Source organism: Xiphias gladius, chromosome 10, assembly GCF_016859285.1.
Source record: "Xiphias gladius isolate SHS-SW01 ecotype Sanya breed wild chromosome 10, ASM1685928v1, whole genome shotgun sequence".
Lineage (NCBI taxonomy): Eukaryota > Metazoa > Chordata > Actinopteri > Istiophoriformes > Xiphiidae > Xiphias > Xiphias gladius.
Genome location: NC_053409.1, coordinates 26,980,984 through 26,998,174, shown reverse-complemented (window position 1 = coordinate 26,998,174; position 17,191 = coordinate 26,980,984). Strand labels below are relative to the sequence as shown.

The window sequence follows — 17,191 nt, the reverse complement described above, 5'->3', positions numbered from 1 at the left end:
CAGCAGGAAAGATTCACCCTCCTCTTTACATTATTAATGTTTCCATCAGTCTGATTTTAGATCAGCACAGTCACTGATATGACTGACTGAATGACTGAATAGACATTTCATTTCACCCTAAATAATGCGTAGTCAAGAGTGAAGCCGACCTTAGGGTGATTTGATTGTAATCTGTTGGGTTTGGTTCCAATGAATTCTAATTTGCATGTTTTAATTGGTTCAGTTAGACTCTCGGTCAAATTTTGGCGTGGACTAAAGGTCGAGGTTTATGGTGGCTGCATCCGTGTGGGTCCATGTGGAACGCCGTGTGGAAACACCATCCAAAATTTGTGACATGTGCCAGAAAAGTGAAGTGGACGCTCATTTCCTGCACTGTGTTTGTGCTGTATTCCACACTCTCGGTCCTACGCTCATTCAGCAGTTGCACACACCTTTTTTGACTTTTTCATAGCGTTCAACCAAATACAACAAACATATGAGTGCTTCCTCCTACTGTCAGGGATGTTTTCTAGCACGTGTGGAACGTGGCTGCATGTGCACGACCCCCGACTATAGTTTGCATAGAAGTGCATGCAAGTTCCCACAGCTGTCCACCTTAGCATCTGTACTGAAGTACTGTCCCACCTGTGGGACACTTTGGCCTTGGTAGTTTCACTTCAGGTGTGTTTTGGTCTGTACCGGACTCAGTCTTCACACAACCTGGACTAATTCTACAATGTTTGAAAGCTCTAAGTCTCCCGATTCTCTCTGTGCAAAGCATTTTAGGACCCTCACATCGCTGCAGCCAAAGTGTTCTCCACACAAAAGCTCCAACCACGGGCCTTTTATTCCATTTTTTAAGCCATTTTACGACCTGACTTTTTGGTTGTAAAGGAGACCAGGTTAGGACCAGGGCTGTGACTGTAATCAGAAGGGGTGAAGAACAGGAACCCTCTGCATTTTGGGAGCATTATTTTCAGGAAATTGTGTACAAAAATGGGCGTATCTGGAAACAGGTTAAACAACCAGATCGAAGCTGCTTGAAAAGGAGCGTTACTGTCTGTGTCTGAATAGAGATTTGGGGTTAGGTGTGGTAAAATATTGGCTGGGGTGTTTTAGGCTACTTTTCATGCCTGAACCAAAGCTGGTTGGATTTACACCGATGGTGTCGTGGTGTGTTGGTAGGGTGGTATACTGTAAAATCCTGATTTACAAAGTAACCAGTAATGACAGCTTTCAGACAAATGTAGTGCAGTAAAAAGTACCAGAGAGCGGAATTAGTTAAATAAAGTACAAGTAAACGCACGTAGTAAGTTTCTGCGACGGCGTATTCGTGCGCCGAAACGCAGAGGACAGCCCGTTTATTTGCTGAGAGCTGAGTCAGCCAATGGGGTCTCAGCTCTGTGTTATCAGGTGGCTCAAGTTGGAGGCTTCATCCAGTCAGGTGACTCTTCTCCTTCAGTGGCTTAATCCTCCAGCCTGCGCATCAGCAGAAACACACTGACACAGTGGTGTGTGTGTGTGTGTGATCTGACATACGAACATGCTGGTACACACATGTACTTTAAACACACACACACACACACACACAGACTGTTTACTGTCATATTAAATAGAGTTTCATAATCCCGCTGCCTCAGAGATTAACACACTCTGGCTCTTCTGTCTTTTTTACTCTATCATCATTTCTTCTTTTTCTTTCAAACAAACATGGAAACTGTGACATACTTTAACCTTCACAACGAGACATACAAACATTTTTTATTTTCAGAAGGTTTGTGGGTAAGAAGGTTTCGGTACCAGTTGTCAATGCAGCCTTGTGGCAGCTCAGACAGGCACAGAGGGTGATTTTTTTCGTTTACTGCGAACTGGAGACTTCTGTTCCCTGATTTTAGTGTTTAGGGCAGAGCCTCCCCACAGGTAACAAAAGTAACCTGTTAAATCTGCACCAAGCCTGGGGAGAGGCATACTATACTATACTACCATAAAAAAACCTAAAAACGTTGAGTTTTCTATCATGGAAAACTGGGAAATATTCACATCTGAGCAGCTGGTGCCAATGAATTTTTGGCTTAGCAGCTAATTTCCCCAGGGCCCAGAGGAGGTTGGGGGTTAAATCTGGCCGTGGTTGTCATCAGTGAGAGGACGTTAATGGTCGTAGCACAAACATACACATACATCCTGGAGAAATAACCTGTGTACAAAAGAAATGAATAAACTGAATATGTTTGTAAAATCCGTTTAAAAAAAACAAGCAGGTTGTAAAACAATTTTCATCACAAACTCCTTGAATTTCCAGAGAAGCTGGATCTTATATTACTGCACGTGTCCTCTCGTTGCTTTAGGGACTGGACGTAACACGTGTCACATGGCTTGCTAATGCACTGCCTGTTAAATCTCCACCGAGCTCGGGGAGAAGCACTGCCTGAAGGAAAAACTTGGGGAACAACTGACCCGCGAGCTCCGCGGCGACACAACCGCAAAAATCAAGCAAACGGGCAAAAAAAAGTCTGACAATGATTACACTGATGACAGTTAGTCGGAAAAATAAGCCCCTCCAGACACGGATGATGAGACAAATACCGGTAAGCCGGTATACCAGTGTTTACCATATACACTGGAGGAGTGTGCTGATCAGCGCTGGAAGAAGTATTTACATCCTGAAAGCTGCAGCACTGCAATGTAAAACTACTCCATTGCCAGTAAAAGTCATGTATGGAAAATATTAGCACGTTGTACCTGAAGTATCAACGGTAAAAGTAGGCTTCTCGTAATTCAGACAGGTTCCTTCTGTGACTGTTAAACTATTATAGATTAAATTATTATGAGGTGCAGTAATGTGAGAGCTGCTTTTTACTGTTGTAGGACATCAACTCATCAGTACCAGCTGCAACAGCGCGGCGGGTACACTCAAGTAATGTGGTAGTGACTACTGAGGACTCGGGTAATGATGCAGTAGTGACTGAGTACTCATGTCGGATGTACTCATGTACATAATTACATTCCACGCTACATCAAATTACCTTCAAATTAAAGCAGTTATGTAGTTAAGGGTGGCCAGGGAGAAGGGGGGGGTTGGGGGGGTTGGGTCCACTGAAGCTACAGTGAACACCCACCTGTCAGGACCCCATTAGACCACTGGTAAAAACCTTTACTGGAGGGTCCGGACTGAAACATCTCCTATGTTTTATACCCATGTACCAGTACAGGAAACACTGCGGGAAACCAACCAGTAAGAGTTCTGACGTCTATTTACGTTGTTAAATGAACCTGGTTCAAGCTGTGTGTGACCTCTGACCCCTGTGTCTCCTCAGGGAAGGCCTACGCTCCAGAGTTTTACTACGACACCTACAGCGCTCTGTGGCAGAACCGACCCCGAGTCTACGGCTTCAAGCTTCAGTGGACTCAGATGGAGCCCAACGCTGTGGACCGGATCCTGGCCTACAGACTCGGCATCAGACAGGTCAGTACGCAATAAATACTTGTCCATAAATCCCATGTGTAGACCAAACAAACACTAAACGTATCCTACCGACAAGTAGTGTGTGTCGATCAAACCTGGATTTATCTTATTCCTCTTTGCCATAAAGCTCCATCGTTGTCAAAAACTATTAAAACACATCAGTGAAACGTTACTGAGCCTTTTAAAAAACTGAAACTTGATGTTTGTGAGGTGTTTTTAAAGATGTACGTCTCCAGAAGGAACCAATGGGCTCGGAGCTGAGAGCCGGGACGTCAGGAAGTGTTGAGAGACGCAAGGACGCATTGTTGGTTCGAGTCTAAACATGGGACGTGTTTACAAGACGAAACCAACAGACTTTATTACCAGAGCTGAAATCAGCTTCTTACTGTATAATCCAAAATGGCTGCTAGACTAATGCATGTCCATTCACACCAGATGATGATAATAATAATAATAATAATAATAATAATAATAATAATAATAATAATAATAATAATAATAATAGCGTTATTTATATTACACTTTTCAAAACAAAATTACAAAGTGCTTTAGAGTAAAAACAAAGCATAAAAGTAGTAAAATCCAAAACATAATATAGAACAAGATGAAACAATTAAAATAGTTACAAAAAATATTATCAGTTAAGAAAAAGCCATAAAAGTTGGTTTTAAGAAGAGATTTAAAGAGGATACGGAGTTTGTCTGTTTGAGAGAACTTCCGAAAATGTGGGACTGATCCTTTAATTCTAACCTGTTTTGCAAAACAACTTTTTGTTCCTAAGCCGCTGAAAAAACAAACAAACAAAGGACTAATCAGAGCTTGTTTACCGACAGTTTTGGCATGATTTGGTAAAAATGGGGAACTTAGGAAATAAAGAAAGTTATGTTATATAAAGGGATGTTTGATTCCATCACAGAGCAAACGTGACATGAGAAATCACAATCATGTTTTCAAGTCAACAGTTCAAAGCTGAAGTACGTTCTGTTTTCTAACTTTCTGGCAAATACAGAAAACAGATAATGAGTTCTTATTAAACCTATAAGAGATTTTCCACATTCTTTTGTATGTAATGTTTAGAACGTTTAGGTTCTTAAATGCGACGAAGCAGAAATGAAGTCTTGGTTGTGTTTTGATATTGTTTGTTACAACCAATACATTTTAATGGTGCCAGTAAAACTGGTGCAGGGGGTTTATGATCCAGTACCAGAAAAAAGTTGATAGTTGCTGATCACAGCTTAACGGATACTGCGGTATACAAATATATTCAATATATATACAAATACTATATATTTTCTCCTTACTAAATTAAACCAATAACATACATATGAAGATGTTGAGATCAAGGCTGTATTACCAGGCAGGCCCAGGGGCCCTAGACCTCAAGGGGCCCCATCAGCCCTAGGTTCACACGGTATCAGAGGTTCTTAATCATTTGATCAATCAATGAAGAACATCCTGTCGGCTCTCGTAGAGGGTCCCTGTGTCAAAGTCTAGTTTTAGGACCTGAATTGTTTGTATTGAGCTCATCTCCTGTAAGGCTCTGTTTAACTCGTTAACACTCAGAAAACCTCAGGCAAGGTTGTATTATTCCCTCACAAAAATGTGAGAATGCAAACAACAATAATTTTCGTCATTGATAGGTCTGTAGTAATTGATTGATGTAGTGTGTAAAATAGCGTAAAATGCTCGTCTTTATTCCCTAAAACGTCTGAGCCACAGTCAAAACCTAAAAACGTTGAGTTTTCTATCATGGAAAACTGGGAAATATTCACATCTGAGCAGCTGGCGCCAATGAATTTTTGGCTTAGCAGCTAATCAGTTATCACGTGGTTGCCAATTAATTTTCCGTCAATCAACTTAATCAACGAATCAACAAATTCTTTCAACTCTAGAGTACTGCTTGGTTTCTAGGTGCCTTTTTTCCCCAGGGCCCAGAGGAGGTTGGGGTTAAATCTGGCCGTGGTTGTCATCAGTGAGAGGACGTTAATGGTCGTAGCACAAACATACACATACGTCCTCGAGAAATAACCTGTGTACAAAAGAAATGAATAAACTGAATATGTTTGTAAAATCCGTTTAAAAAAAACAAGCAGGTTGTAAAACAATTTTCATCACAAACTCCTTGAATTTCCAGAGAAGCTGGATCTTATATTACTGCACGTGTCCTCTCGTTGCTTTAGGGACTGGACGTAACACGTGTCACATGGCTTGCTAATGCACTGCAGTGGTGGTGTGTTTGAAGCATTAGAAATATTCAGACAGAGAGAGTGCGCCTGTACTTCTATTACTTCTATCACTGTGAGGACCTATTGTGGCTTTAGACATTGTGAGGACGTGGTTCAGTTTGTTCATCTCTTCTTCAGAGGGCTGTTTGAAGGTTGAGAATTGGTTTTTGGGTTGAATTAGAAACAGGTTTAGATTAAAGTTAGGATTAGGGAATGTCTTATTGCAGGGAGGGTCCTCACTTTGTCAGAATAGACGAACTAACGTGTGTGTGTGATGCTCATTGGCCAGACTGCAGTAGCTGGAGGTGTTCCTCTCTCTCTGCCGTTGACAGATATAGGACACTGCCTTTCTGTTTAACCCTCGCTCGGCCTTTCTGCAGCATCATTTTAGATGTTAAAGTCTCCTGGGAGCCGTCGGCTGCTGATTCATCCTGGTTTTACAGGTTAAATACGTTCCTTTTTTATTTAACAAGGACTTCTTACAGCGCTCCCCAGTCATGTGGTGAACAAAACAATTACGGTTCAAATCTGCCACAAGTTCGAGTTTTGGGTTCGGCGCTAGGTAGATCAGAGAAACAGGTTTTAATGCGTCAACACGAAAGGGGGAAAGAAGTGAAAAGATGGAAATAAAATGGACATAGTATTGTGGAACTAGCCGGTCTGACCCAGCTGAACTCTGACCTGTGGTGTCCTGGCGAACACAAGGTTTGCAGCGCGCTCCTTTGGATAAGACTCACGGGATATGTTGGTGTTGATGCTTAGAGCTCGGCAGACGCTGTAGGTTTTTGATAAACTTGAACATTGAGCTAATTGAGCTAATGCCTTAGATGAGCCTGATGGTACGGCCAGAACCTGATATAAACACTGAAACCCCCATCGGGTTTGTCCAGGGACATTTCCTTTAAAGTTGATTCAAACGAGGCAACTGCGTCCTCAACAATAGTCAGGTTTCCGTTCAAATGTAGCGCAAATTGGAACTAGATTCCCACAAAATGGTCCAAGTAAAACCTGAGTTGAGTCTCGTTTCCCTCCACTGCTGCTGTGTGAACGTGAGCTGATCGACAGCAGGTGGAGCCGATTCTCCAGTCTCTGCCGTTAAACCACCACAGAAGAAGAGGACGCGGCGAGACGAGGTCGTTAGAAGAGCAGTCGAAGCTCAGACGATGGAGAACCACGTGGAGAACGTGATGGAGATCTCAACTATGATGCTGCCGAAAGGCCGAGCGAGGGTTAAACAGAAAGGCAGTGTCCTACATCTGTCAACGGCAGAGAGAGAGGAACACCTCCAGCTACTGCAGTCTGGCCGTGGACCCGTAGATCGGACGTTGTCCAGATGACGTACCCCGATACACATCACGTGTAAATTGGACTTAATCGGAAGACGTGACCCCCCCCCCCAACTGATCCGGCAGAAATATGTGGCAGTTCTAAAAATCAGTCAGGGGCAACCAGTTCAGGGCTTAAACCGGGCTCAGTCCTTTCAGTCCCAGGCCAAAAACTGGATTTACCCTCCTACTTCCAGTTGTGTCCTACTCAAAGTTTCTTATTATCATTATTATTGATCTGCACGGTTGAGCTTTTCCTGATGGCCGATGAAAGAACTCTTCAACTCTCTGTGTGATCAGTAGTATAACATGATGTTACGCTGCTGGACGTGATGCAGAGTGTGTTTCCGCAGAAATGACCGTGTGTGTACCTGAACCTCCCGCAGCATTAACCCCTGGCTGTAGAGGGGGAGGAGGATAAGGGTTCGTTGCCAAGGCAACCTGCCCGTCTTCATTCATACCGACCAGCGTGCTGCAGAGAGAGGAGGGAGGGAGGAAATGCTGATGAGACAGAAAATGATGCCAAGAAGAAGACTGGAAAAGAGGGAAAGAAAGTACAGAGACGGAAGAAGAAGAGGATGATGATGATGAATGAGACTGGAGGAAACAGAAGGAAGACAGTGGAGAGCAGAGACAGTGGAGGGGGGGTGGAGGAGACGGGAGTCAGGACAGAAGAGGAGGAGGAAGAGTTCACTGGAGTGTAAAATGAACAGAGTGTAGAGAAAGAGAGGAAATGTGAGTGAATGGGAGAAGGAAGCGTGTTTAGTCATTAATCATCGTACACACAAACAGTGAGTGTGTGTTGTTACCCCGGATGAACTCATCTGACTCTTGCGCTTACATTTCTGCGAATAAAGTCGAACTATTATTTAGTCTGAATGGCGTTAAAATGTCATGAAATGAGCTGGTGAATTTTCTTCATCACCGTCAGGGACCCGGCAGCCAGGCACGGCACGCAGGGTTTACGTTTCTAATAAAAAGTGGGGATTTATTTACCCAAAAATCAGAAAATGCAAAGCAAGATTAATGATCAACTGAACTGGTCAACAGAAGATCAGCTCAGAGTACAGCCAACTGAACTGCAACGGGACTGAGTCAATCAACCTACCCTGACCTCCGGCTGACCAAACCAAAGACACACACAAGGAGTGGACAAAATGAAAGAACTAAATGAACGGTGGACAGTTTGCTAACCGCTTAATATTAACTAGCCACAACAGAATCCAAATCCATGTAGCTAATAAAGTTTTAAAGTCCTATTAGTATCCTGTTAGAAACCTTGATAAACCTGGGTTTCATTTTCCCCTCTGATGCTGAGCTGTAGGTACTGAAGCCCCAGAGGTAAATTGTCTCCATTTGTAGACCATCTGTCAGACAGTGGACTGATGAATGTCCGTCTAAACTCTGTGAGACGACTCTGTAAACCTCTCCGGCTTCACGGAAATCAGCAGCTCTTCATCCCGAGTCTTGTGAGATCTTTTCGTGAGACATGGGTCGCATCAGCAGATGCTTCTTGTGAATGTCCAACTCAAAATGAGTGTTTCTATAAGTCACAGCAGCTGTAACCCAGACCTCCGGTCTGGTCTCGCTGACTGGACTCCAGGTTTGATCAATCCTGACTCCAGCTGGCTTCTGTTGACGTCATCAGCCGAGAGGTTCGCGTCGTTTTTCCGACCTACGCTGTGAATGTTTGAAGGATGTTTTCCATATGGACGAGAACAACACGATGCTTTGTGTGTTGGTTGTGTTCGTTCATCATCGTAACTCAGACGAAGATCTGATGTTTTATCTCTTATTTTAAGACAGATTTATACAGAAATGCAGATCCGTCCAAAGGGGTCACGTCCTTTTTCCTGCCACTGTCTCACAGAAATGAACGTCTTCATCGGTGCCATTTGTTTCAGATGGGTCAGTCTCGCTGGTGGGAGCAGGAGATTCCCATGGAGGGATCCATCCAGAAGGGGGAGCTGTTGACCTACAACCTGACCGAACTCGTCAAACCTGAGTCCTACCTGGTCCGCCTCACCCCCATCACTCGCTACGGGGAGGGAGACGCCACTGAACGCATCATCACTTACAGCGGTACGTCTTCTCGTCCGTTGCTATTATCTGAATACATCAAAAGTACCATGAATTTTCAAACAGAAACTTGTAGTTAAATAATGGCTGAACATTTCGGGACGGGGTAGAATTAGCTGTACTCTAATGTCTCACACGATAAGTTGAGTGTAAATGTACGTTTCCACTGATTCCGTCAGTGCGACGACAGTCGTGTCAAACTCGCCACTGCTCAAAACAGGTTATCTGGTTCACAACTGTATCACTTATCCTCTGATGTTCTTTAGTTTGGTGTGAAGCTCTTTTCACACTACTTACTGTCAGTTAGCCAGAGAGCGTTATCTTGGCCACTAACGGGACAATGCGTTTATCGGGGAGACATATATGTAGCATTGACTCCCATGTCACCACTGACTGCAGACCTTGCTGCGGCATCGTTGTGGAGCAGCTTATACTCCAGCGGAGCAGGATTAAATAAAACCGCATGCTGACGCACGGCTAATAGGCTACGATAGATTTTTCCGTTTTGGACTCTCCGGCTCTCCGTTCAGTCAAAGGTTAGCACTGTCAAAACACTTTGTTATTTCTAAAGCGGTGCGAAATATTCCGGTGGATGTACTTTGCCTCTGTGAGTGAATCTACTTGTAGGATGGCAGCGATTCCACTCAAACGGATCTATTTAGCCACAACATTTGGCCGTTTTAAATGCTGGTTTGCCTCGGGCCTGAAGGCTCCTCGTGGAGTTTTCTTGTGAACAAAAGTTATGTTTACAATTCATTGTTTCTCACTGGAACTCATTGTGTGTATTGCTCAGCTCTAAGAAAAAACATGCTGAATGTGTTTCCCGTGTCTTGAAACCTGTATTGTTTACATCCATGTTTACCAGCTACCAGCTTTCTTCTTCTTCCCTGTCTTTGATCATGCATCACTGCGTTGCTACGCGTGTTACCGCCACCTGTAGATCAGTGGAATAATGTGAAACCATGGGCCGGACATGAAACACGTTGCCTCCGTGCATATTCACCTTCAAGTCAAGAACAAATGAAACAGGGACGCACTCGTAAAACCACTGCTCCGTGGTGCCACATGGTTAAAAACGCCGCGGGGAACCTTCAAGCTACCGACAGTGAAAGTCAACTGTTCCTGCAAAGACGTTTCCCGTTAGAAGCGCGGGACGGGGTCGTTTCCTTTGACCCGCTGGAAGGCTTTTCACGTAAAACATTTCATCGATGGTAACCAAGCATTGATTGAAAAAGCAAAGCAGAAGTTACTGGAAATGATAAGTGGTTGAGACAGTAAAGCTGTTATTATACTGTAACTAATAATTTATACCTGTGCTCCTCCCAGAACAAATCAGACCTAAATGTGAGTTGTTTTATCATCTGAAACATGTTTTTTTCATGCAGTGTTGTGTTGTTTCTGTCTGTTTGCACACAAGCTCCCAAACCGCTTCTCTTTATTTTATATGAAAAAATAATAAAACAAAGAACTGGGAAAACAAGTCAATAAAATAAACACCAACTGTTGAGCTGTCGCACAGAAATCCTGACGGGGAATCTAAAAAAACCCGAACTGCAGAGAGACGTCAAAGTAAAAGAAAAATAAAACCACCACGACAGAAGTGAGACGAGGATGGCAAACAGAGAGAGCTCACAGCGGGAGACGACACGCAGACATCAACAACAAAAACCGGGAGGAGAAGCGGGTCTGAAGACGAGCCTGTCCGCCGTGTGATGTTGGGTTTCGACAGACTGTCAGCGAACGCCTCGCCCCTGCTCCTTAATGCTCCTGATCGTCGCATTAACTCCCCACTGCAAACACAGCCGGCGTTCGGACAGGAAGTTCAGACGCCTCATCGGCCGATGCGGTGAAGGTCAACGCCTCCACCTGACGGCGCTCTGCTCGGTCACATGACCCTCTGCAGGCTACCACATAACGTCAGTCAAACATCTGTATCGCTGTTTGTTCCGTCCCTTCAATGGGACTCTGTCAGTAAAATAACAGCATTATACTGTGTTTACATCTGAGCTGGTGTTTCATGAATCATGTGACTTAAACGTCACACGTCACCTCCAGTGAAGAGAGGAAACCATCAGGTCAGTGAGGAGCCGTGAGGAGACCGGAACCTTCCTCACATCAACACATGGAACCAACAGAAACGTCAGGTTCCATCACGTTCTCCACACGGTTTCCCAGAGTCTGAGCTTCGACTGCAGCTCTTCCAACAACCTCATCTCGCCGCGTCCTCTTCTTCTGTGGTGGTTTAACGGCAGCGACCGGAGAATCGGCTCCACCAGCTATTGATTAACTCAAGGTCACACAGCAGCAGTACTTAGGCACTTTTGACCAGCTTCTGCTCAGAAGTATTTACATGGGATCCTGTAGAAACCTGTTAAATAGTCAGTACAGAGTCTACAGTTCTCCTGTGATGGAATAAAACGACTTTACCCGAGGACACGGAGAAAAAAATGGAAACTATTTGATAAAACACGACTTTACAACAAATGAGCAACAAACATAAACTAAAACAAGGAAGGACTAGATTTTGACACAGAGTCCGGGGCCACAGGATGGAGGAAAGGGGACCTGACATGGTTGATACTTTACTTCAGTGCTGCAGATTTCTAACAAATGTGGGATTAATCTGATTATGCAGACCCACAGGACATGTAGTAAAGCTGGGGCTTTTGGGGCCCCTGGGGGCCCGGGGTTACTGGGCAGTCGCCAGCTTTGCCCGGTCGGTAACCCGGTCTAGCACAGACTTCATCTGTTGACCGTGTCTACTTCAGCATATTTTTCTGGCCTGCCACTGAGCAGCCACGGACGGAGGCGGTCGTTATTTTGTGCTGAGTGTTTACTCAGTGTGTTCTTTAGATTCCTCATTTACTCTGACTTTGCAGTGAACGTGGAGCACGTCAGTGGTCAAAAGACGGTTTTATTATTGAAAGAAGACCAGCCCATTGAAAACACTGTTTACACTGACCCAACTACTGATTGATAACTTCACTAACTAAGGAAATATCTTAAAATTTCAACCCCTTCAATGACCATAGAGACTCCAACGATGCACAGTACTTTCGCTTGTCTCTGCTTCCGCCCCGGTTTTTCCAACTTCCTCCATTTTCCAACAGTTTAATTCATTTTGGCCCTAAACGTGATGTGAGCTGTTAGTGTATCTGGAGGTGTGTGTGTGTGTGTGTGTGTGTGTGTGTGTGTGTGTGTGTTTTGTGTGTGTGTGTGTGTGTGTGTGAGAGTGTTTGTGTGTGTGTGTTTGTGTGTGTGTGTGAGTTTTTGTGTGTGTGTGTGTGTGTGTGTGTGTGTGTGTGTGAGTGTGTGTGAGTGTTTGTGTGTGTGTGTGTGTGTGTGTGTGTGTGTGTGTGTGTGTGTGTGTGTGTGTGTGTGTGTGTGTGTGTGTGTGTGTGTGTGTTAGCTTCCTGTCCTCGCACAGTCCCAGATCTGTAGCACTAACTCAGCGCTACCGCTGATAACACACTGTGACATTACACACCACACCTCCCCTGCTCTGAGTTCACACGCACACACACCCACACACACTCACACTCACACACACACACACACACACACACACACATCGCCAGGTTAATTTAAATGGTTGTTTTCCAAATCTTCCATCAGTTTTTAGATTGATCACCTTCCTAGCAGGCAGACATTAGTTTTCGTTTATTTCTGAGAAAATTAACTTGCAGACAGAAAATCCATCACAGTCAGTGTTTAGTCGACTTTATGTTTTAGTTCAATTTATGTCACCGGAGCTGCAGTTTAAAACAGGGACTTCTTAATGGGCTAAATAGTGCACAAAGATGAGAATACAGGTGGTTTATTTCTTTAAAATAATACAGATGGTTTGTGTGTGTGTGTGTGTGTGTGTTGATGCTGTAGGCTGTTGTCTTCACACACAGCTGTAAAAGGTCATGTAGTCAGTGAATTAACATATTCCGAGGCTGTTAACTTGTTTTTCTGCAGCACAGTGAATCAAACCTGACGTTAATGTTTCTGAGTCAATGTCATCGAGGGTGTAGGTTTGGTCTCGGGGATTGGGAGGACACAATGAAGGCAGAGGTTCCTCAGAAAAAACTTTATACAAGTCACAGCAGTGTAATTTTCTTCATCTATGTAAATGTATATCATCAAGCAAATAATCAATCATGATTAAACTGTTATCTTGCTTTCCATCATAATGTTAAAATGCCCCAAAGAAGCCATATAAATTGCTGCATTATAACTTTTTAATCCAATAATCACCTATAATTTCCATGATAGGGACCTGATACTTTTTTGATGTTAGATAAAATAGAATATTGTTAATGTATTTCTAAAATATCCCTCCAGAATTTTCACATTAAAAGTCTTTCACCCTCCTCGCAGTCTTGCAAGCGTTGAGTTTTGTTGACATTAGCCCAACATCTCTAAGGAGCAAAGGAGAAATGAGTGGAATTGATAAAGAGATGATGAAAACATTATTTCTGCAAGAAAAGAGAAACTGAGAGGAGCAGAGTGGTGACAATGACATGACTCTGTTGTGCTGATGAATCAGTGCTCGGCCGTTAAAACAGTCCAATCCAAAATTATCCATCAGAGCCACTTCAACATGGTTTTGGGAAATGGGGCCCAGGTTCGGGTTCCTGGTCATGCAAAGGTTGAGGAGCGAGGAATGATTACGTCAGAGAATTGGCAGGTAACCAGTGTCCTCACTTTCAAGGTCATGACAGTGGGACCGGCGCACACGCACACACACACACACACACACACACACACACACACACACACACACACACACACACACACACACACACACACACACACACACACTCTCAGACAGGGACCCAGAGCTCATCAGTTAGTGCTGGTTGATAACGAAGCAGGAGCTTGTTGCCAAAGGAAGCGGCAGCTGTTCACACAGTCATGTTTCCAACAACTGCACTGTGTGTGTGTGTGTGTGTGTGCGTCAGGCGTGTTTTGTAATTATCTTTCACTCTGAAAATCTGATTAAATAACTGCTGACTGTGTCAAACCTGCTGCTGGTTTAGAGCCTGACGTGTTGACATTTCTCCTCTCCTGGGAAATCCCGTTTACTCCGCAGCACCTTGTCTTAAATATGTGAAACTATGGGGAGTCCTGATACCTGAATGATTAATGGAGGGTGCACACAACTGCAGCCTCCCTTGTTTGATTCTGGCTGCACCTTGTTTCATGTCCTCCCCTTCTTTCTCCCCGGGTTTCTTGTCTGTCTCTGCACCGTACGCCGTGAAAGGAAGGCGAAAGTGCGTTTTCTGCGTGTGGTGGCGTTTTGTCTGTTGGAGTTTTCTTTGGTTGCAGTGCGTTGAGCTCTCAGGGCCACGGTAACAGGTTCTCAGAAGCAGAACCGCCGATCAGATTTCTATAAAACATCCTGACCCCGTTCCTGCTGTTTATGTAACCGCTATCTCAGGGATCCTAACTTTAAATCCCCATTCTGTCCCGAATGTACAGTCAGGTACAGACAGGTACAGACATAAAACGCTCCCGTTCACCAGCCTTGGATTGAAGCCTCGGCAAATGCAGAAGCCCATTTAATAAACCCGACAATATTAATCAGTCAGTGTCGACGTCAGACGTAAAGGATAGCCTTCAGATTTTTTCAAATCTGCCTTAACGCAATCATCAATATGTTGGAAGAGTTTTTGGTCCTCGCTTGATTTGTCGAACTCAAACTGTTGAAGCCTCATTGAGCTGAACTTCATAACGAGGGCTGTGGATTTTGTCCTCCATCGCTCACAGTGTAGTGGTGACAGGAAGGAGGAATGACCCTTTAAAGGTACCGTACATGTGGGCAAGTGAGTGTTGTATTAAGATAGACTTAAAAAAATCTGGATCTATCCATTGATACACAGCATTTTCACTGTAGGTTCAGGTATTGGCCAGAACGTATCAAGCAAGGAGTCGCTAACTGGCCGATCACAGCTCAACCTGAAACGAAACAACTTTTTTTGATGTTTAAATTCCCATTACGCTTCATTCTTCATCTGCATCTTTCCATCCTCATAAAGGTTCTGCTGAACGTTCCAACCCGATGAATGTTTTTCTTCTCTGTTGTTGTTGATCTGAGTTTGTCTTCTTTTGTCCCCTCACAGCTCCTGTTAACCCACATCTCAGTAAGTACCCGTCTACACCGACACACACAAACACGCTAACGTCACCAAATTTGCTCTGCACACTCATTATGATTTCCACCTATTCCCAGACCAAATTTGGAGAAAATCGGACAAAACCTCCCCATGAAGTTGCCCCAGAAAGAACCAGAACAATCCCCCAGAGTCCAACCGTGTCTCAGAAAACTTACCTTCATAGAATGCTAATTTGCCGCCATAATGCTGCCAGAATTACACGTTTTATCAACATTTATCAATGAAGAAACATGTTTAAAGTTTCAAATTGCTCACAATGAATCTCTCTGCGAAACATTGACTGTATTTCATTAGTTTTGATGTTCCTACAATATCCACTCATGGCAACTAAAGGATCATTAACATTTTATTGATTCTACTTGAGTAAAATCACTAATACAATAATCTAAAAGTACTGAATACAAGTAAAAGTGCTGCATTTAAAATGTTACAAAAGTACAGAGGTGTTACCAGTAAATTGTAGTTGCAGCATCACAGTAAAAGTACTTCATTGTGCAGGGACCCGTCTCCTGTGACTGGTCTCTGATTCTCTCTGACGTGATCAGATCATTGATCCTGAGTCACGGAGGCTTCGGCGGCGTTTTACCGGTGGAGATGCTTTTAGTTCAGTCTACTGGTTCCCAACCTGGGGGTCGGGCCCCTCCAGAGGGTCACCAGGTGAACCTGAGGGGTCGTCAGATGATTCATGGCAGAGGAAAGAAGGAGAAACACAAATTTATAGTTTTGTTTTGCTTTTTAAAAAACAAACAATCTTTCCAATTGTTTGTGAAATATTGGGTATTTTTTTTCACCACTTTAGGCCTCAGTTATTGAAATGAAACCATGTGAGAAGCTTAGGGCGGAAATGTCTCGTACATCTTACATCATAGACATCTGCTTTTTGTAAGAGGTAAGAAGACAAAGTTTGGGAAACACAGGTTCGATCTTTAGCAGTTAGTTGTATTTTATAGGTTTCTCATATCTTTTTATGTACCATTTACAGTAAGTTGCTTTCTTTGTCTTTATATCCAACCCCTTTACTATTTGCAGAAACTGAACGTTTCGAGCAGACATACAACATTGATGAAAGTATTTCATGTGAAGTTCACAATCACCACATGATCAAAACTTTCCAAAACAGAGCAGTCAGGTTGTTCAGCTTTAAGAATTCAGATTTCCAATGGAACTTCTGCGTTGGGTTTCAGATTAAGATGGTAACATTTACGATTGCTCAAAAAGATAATCCTCACAAATACACTTTTACAATATTTTGAACCACAAATGCAACAGACAGCTCATAAAGTGCAGTAATGCAGCAGCTGTGGTATTAACAGCTTTTTCTGTTTGTGTATATTTTTGTGTGTGTGTGTGTGTGTGTTCAGGGGAGTTCCAGTGTGGTTTCGAGGACGAGGCGTTGTGTTTGTTCTCGCAGGACAAAACCGACGAGTTCGACTGGACGCGTCACAGCGCCGCCACACGAGACACCAAATACACCCCGAACACCGGACCGAGCTCCGACCACACCGGCTCCAAGCAGGGTACACACACACACACACACACACACACACACACAGATGGTGAATAAATCCAAACTGGTCACTTTGCTCAGGCAGTGTAAAGATCTGGCCTCAGTCTGCATGGTCAGGATGACTATGGTGATATCACCAGTCACTCTGCCTCCATTATGTGTCTCAAAAAGTTTCTTACCAGCTTCAGATATAGAAGTAAAACACATCTGAGTCATTAAGTCGAGATTTATCATCAAATACATGTAAAAGTTAGGACACACAATTCGCCTTTATCAGGATTCTGAAGGTGTCGGACAGGACAGCTCATTACAGATCAGTAAAATATGAGGTTTACGGTGGAGCTCACTCCAGAATCAGAACTGAACTCTTTACAGTTCCTTCACTTCAGACACAACCAAACATCACGCATTCATGTTTCCGTTAATAACAAATAGTGGGAGCTGCAACC

General features: G+C 43.6%; 1 protein-coding gene across 1 annotated transcript in view; it reads left to right on the top strand.

Annotated features, from left to right (window-relative positions):
* mdga2a (MAM domain containing glycosylphosphatidylinositol anchor 2a) overlaps positions 1 to 17,191 on the top strand; it is a 112,472-nt gene that overhangs the window by 84,409 nt on the left and 10,872 nt on the right. Inside the window, exons 10-14 of the mRNA XM_040137445.1 lie at positions 3,294 to 3,442; positions 8,897 to 9,086; positions 9,138 to 9,143; positions 15,182 to 15,202; positions 16,597 to 16,752. Coding sequence (XP_039993379.1) covers positions 3,294 to 3,442; positions 8,897 to 9,086; positions 9,138 to 9,143; positions 15,182 to 15,202; positions 16,597 to 16,752 — 522 coding nt within the window. The remainder of the gene's footprint in view (positions 1 to 3,293; positions 3,443 to 8,896; positions 9,087 to 9,137; positions 9,144 to 15,181; positions 15,203 to 16,596; positions 16,753 to 17,191) is intronic.